The sequence below is a fragment of the Sphaeroforma arctica genome (assembly GCF_001186125.1).
Source record: "Sphaeroforma arctica JP610 unplaced genomic scaffold supercont1.392, whole genome shotgun sequence".
Lineage (NCBI taxonomy): Eukaryota > Ichthyosporea > Ichthyophonida > Sphaeroforma > Sphaeroforma arctica.
In genome coordinates, this window is record NW_014040166.1 from 74,680 (window position 1) to 78,703 (window position 4,024).

General features: G+C 42.6%; 1 protein-coding gene across 1 annotated transcript; it reads right to left on the reverse strand.

Annotated features, from left to right (window-relative positions):
- Positions 1-259: 259 nt before the first annotated feature.
- Positions 260-3,756, reverse strand: SARC_05854 (hypothetical protein). Its single transcript, XM_014300276.1, has 5 exons — positions 3,696-3,756; positions 3,087-3,221; positions 2,296-2,455; positions 1,467-1,607; positions 260-460 (listed from the first exon to the last, which is right to left on the reverse strand). The coding sequence occupies exons 1-5, from the start codon at positions 3,737-3,739 to the stop codon at positions 344-346; spliced, it is 597 nt and encodes a 198-aa protein (XP_014155751.1). The 5' UTR covers positions 3,740-3,756; the 3' UTR covers positions 260-343.
- Positions 3,757-4,024: the final 268 nt, after the last annotated feature.

Here is a 4,024-nt window from a genome sequence, read left to right on the forward strand (position 1 = left end):
GGGTGTATGTTGAAAACCAAGGATACTTCATATCCGACGTGCTGAAAAGACTATTGATAAAATGAGATAGCAGAGCTCTGCCTGTTTCATCGATACCCATTTATCAATCAACTAGAGAGTACTGATGCGCATGTTGGATTGGAGCACTGTATATCAAAACTCATGCCAAATTTGTAATGTTTGCACGCAGTAATATACAACCTACATGGTAGTTTATGGTACCAGAACTGAATAACATATTGCATTTTAAGAACGAATCTTCCGGTTATTGATTTGATTTTAATTCTTCAACGCAATGCATAACCAACTATGCTTGTAGCACGCATAGACCCAGAAGCTAACTTCATGCATCGTCGTCATCCTCCATCGTTTCGCTCTCGCCCTTGATGTCTCCCGCTCGATACTCTGGCTTGAGCTCATATAAATTCTTGTGCTTTCCTTTTTGGTGGTACACGCACAGCTGCAGATTCACATTTTTTTGGTATCAAGATTGTAGTTTAGTGTTCATGACACGGAAAGTCATCGAATATCCAGAATTGGACGCAATACATGATAAAAACTAATCAAAACGAAAGCATCGGTTGAATACGTACGCTAGCTGGTGACAAAATCACAGAAATCGAGTCTTTGAATCAGCACAACTCGGTTTTGTGGATATCTTGACCATTCACACGCGCTGTGGTATACATATGTCCCGACCAATATAGAGTGAAACGGGAAGAAGAGTTTGTAGTTACACCTTCATATATATATCGGGAAGAAGAGTTTGTAGTTACACCTTTATATATATATATATGACTTAGGACGTTGCCACGCTACCATAAACTGCCATGTTGTAAGATAACACTCGCGTACTCACGTCGTGGTATTGGCGTTTTCATAGTTTTTAACTAGATTTGTGCCTCAGCACCCATGAGCAACCTGAACGTAGCAACAACCTGAGCTGAAATAAACACTGCCGTACGTGCCACGAAAATCACACACCGAGATAAACGCACATATACATAAGCCTTTCGAGCTTGCTTAGGCATATACGCCAGCCTTGCGTATCGCACATGAATGTAGCTTGCCATAGGGTAACGAAGGTTTGCCCGCAGATGAATATAGCTTGCTATAGGGTAACGAAGGTTTGCCAGCCCACAGATAGTATGGGCAACAGCTTTATATCGTCCAGCCAACGCTCGAGTGTTATTACACTGTGTCAAGCTGTGAAAGACGAAGGCCATGTAGAACATCCACATATAAGCTTACACGTACACACACATAGATATACAAACTTACTGGTACAACACAAATACATACACACACACACACAAACACACACACACACACACACACACACACATATATATATTCATGTCCGACTGGCTGTGCACACCTTCCTGAGCGCAGTCTTACACACACACACCACCACACCACCACACACACACACATATATATATTCATATCCGACTGGCTGTGCACACCTTCCTGAGCGTAGTCTTGACGAATTCTTGTGGCTGGTTGGTAATGTTGACTAGATCCTTAAGTGCGTAATACTGATGTTCCTCGAAGGCCTTGAACAACAATTCTTCCAGGTCGCTCTCCTCAATACGCACACGCTTGTCCTGTGATATATATACAGTGCGAGAGGATAGATTAGGAGACGTTAACTTGTATGGGGACAGATACAGGACACAGGCATTCATACTGGAACCATTTTCTTTCTTCCACCAAACCCTCTCCCTCATGTGTACTTATTTTCTTGAAGATAGAGCGAGATAGAGACACAAACTCGCGCGGCGGAGAGTACCAAACTGGCTTGACAAGTAAAAGATCAGCGTGTGCATTGCTCCGCAAGGCATAAGACCACATGGTTCCAACCACAAGCCATCCTGCCTGGTTAAGCTTTTAAACCGGGAGTTCAACCTTAAACGACAATCACAACCAATTCCTAAACATCACTAGATACCAAATGGTACGAGAGAACGCGGCTGTGAGTGTGAGAGAAGGACACACACAGAAACAAAACGTCCACAGCTATGTACGGAAGCAACCAAGCCCTCATACTCGCCTGAGGTGTAGCTGGCAGGTACACACCAAAGCATCTGACACAGACATGAACTGCTTAAAGGGTTGTTTTCGTTTTTGCATTTGTACAGGTACGCAGCGATACACACGGCCACAGAGACGCGGTAGCACATTCAAATACACGATACAATAGTATAGCCCATCCACATACACACAGCCCCGCACCCACCCAACCACCCACACACACATGCAAACATGCATATGGAGTAGTTCTTACACACACACCGAAGGGTCTCGCACCACCGACTGTTGTGGATTCTTGGTAACGCTGAACACGTGCTTCTGTGTAAGTAAGCGGTTGCCACGACGTTCATCGAGCTTGTACTCCTGAGTCGCTGCTCTATCAGTGGACTTCTTAAAACGCTCCGCCAGTTGCCGTTTGTATCTGAGAATGGCATGGATGTCGAGTCCATATACGCATGAACATTATATATTAATACGTATTAATATGTATTAATATGTAGTAATATATATATATATATATATATACACACACACACACACACATACACACACACACACACACACATATATATAATCTAATTCTTGTAGCGGATTAGAGCACCCGTTGTTCGTGGATATATATAAGGAAAGGACATGGATTCGGAAGTGCATGCAAGTACAATTATTGAGGCTTTCGTAGTTGACAAGAGTAACAGTTGTGGGCGTATTACGCAAACATTTGAGCAGAAATCGAAAATGGAGTTATTGGCATAGATTCGTAGCTATGCAAGTGAAGGCAACTTACTGATGCTACACAATTGGAGTATCAACCAAGGTGAACGCATGTGCGTAGGATGGCGTTTAAGTCTAAGCAGCAAGTCGGGAGATAGGGTGGCGACATAATGGGTAAACTACCCTATGTACTCTCTAAATCGACGCACCTATCCTGCTCCATGCGTGTGGCTTGGTAGACTCTCCACCCTCGGGCGTTCCAAAATATGATACGCAATTGAACATACGTCGTCTGCTCATACACATGATTGGATAGATGCACACCTATACACAAACAGTACCTGAACCCATCCTTGGGTATGCATGTGGCTCTGTGGTTGATTCCTCCGACCATCGTCTTTTTCTTCTTGAGACGTTCTTCTCGCAGCACTAACAACCCTTCTTTATCCGCCTCTTTCAGCATCACATCGTACCTCCTAATAAGCAAACGAGAACCTATGAGACGTATGTAACTTTTTCGCATGGTTTTTGTTGTTGTTGAACATTAATGCTTAAGAAGCTACACCTAAATATGACTCACGGGGGTGCAATTTGACTTCCCGCACGCGTATACCCTTCTGATTTATTATATCAATACATTGTGTGAAATGACGCAGCAGCACCTGAAAGCAGGCTGCGCCCGGACACCTTCAGATCCACAGTTACGACTGCTACCATTCAACACCATGATCACCCTATGAATAAGCAACTGATTCCTATTGACCGCTTGTAGTGTGTATAACGGTGCAAGTGTCTGTGCAGTTTAATATGCATTCGCTATGAAAATAGCCCAAGGCGTTTGCTCTTAACACAGTGAAGGAATATTCAGTAACAGTACCTGTTGATTTGGTACATATGTCAGCGGAAAAAGACTAAAGTACTGTCGCGATCCACTTGCACATAAAACATACCTTGGCGTGTTTTCTGAAATACCGATGTTCTCCTTTATGTCCATAACTAGCTTTTGCCTGTGAATTATTAATTGATATCCGTTGTGTCAACTGCTCTGAAAGTTAATGCTAATTCACGAGCGTGTCCACGCTTGATAGATCTAGCAAATATACAATTCTTAAGACCGTCAACACTCCAAAAAACACCACGCATGGTACGGATGGTACACTTGATCAATTAGAATCATACATATATATACATATATACATACACACACACACACACACACACACACATACATATAAATACATATATATATATATATACACACATATATATATATACATAC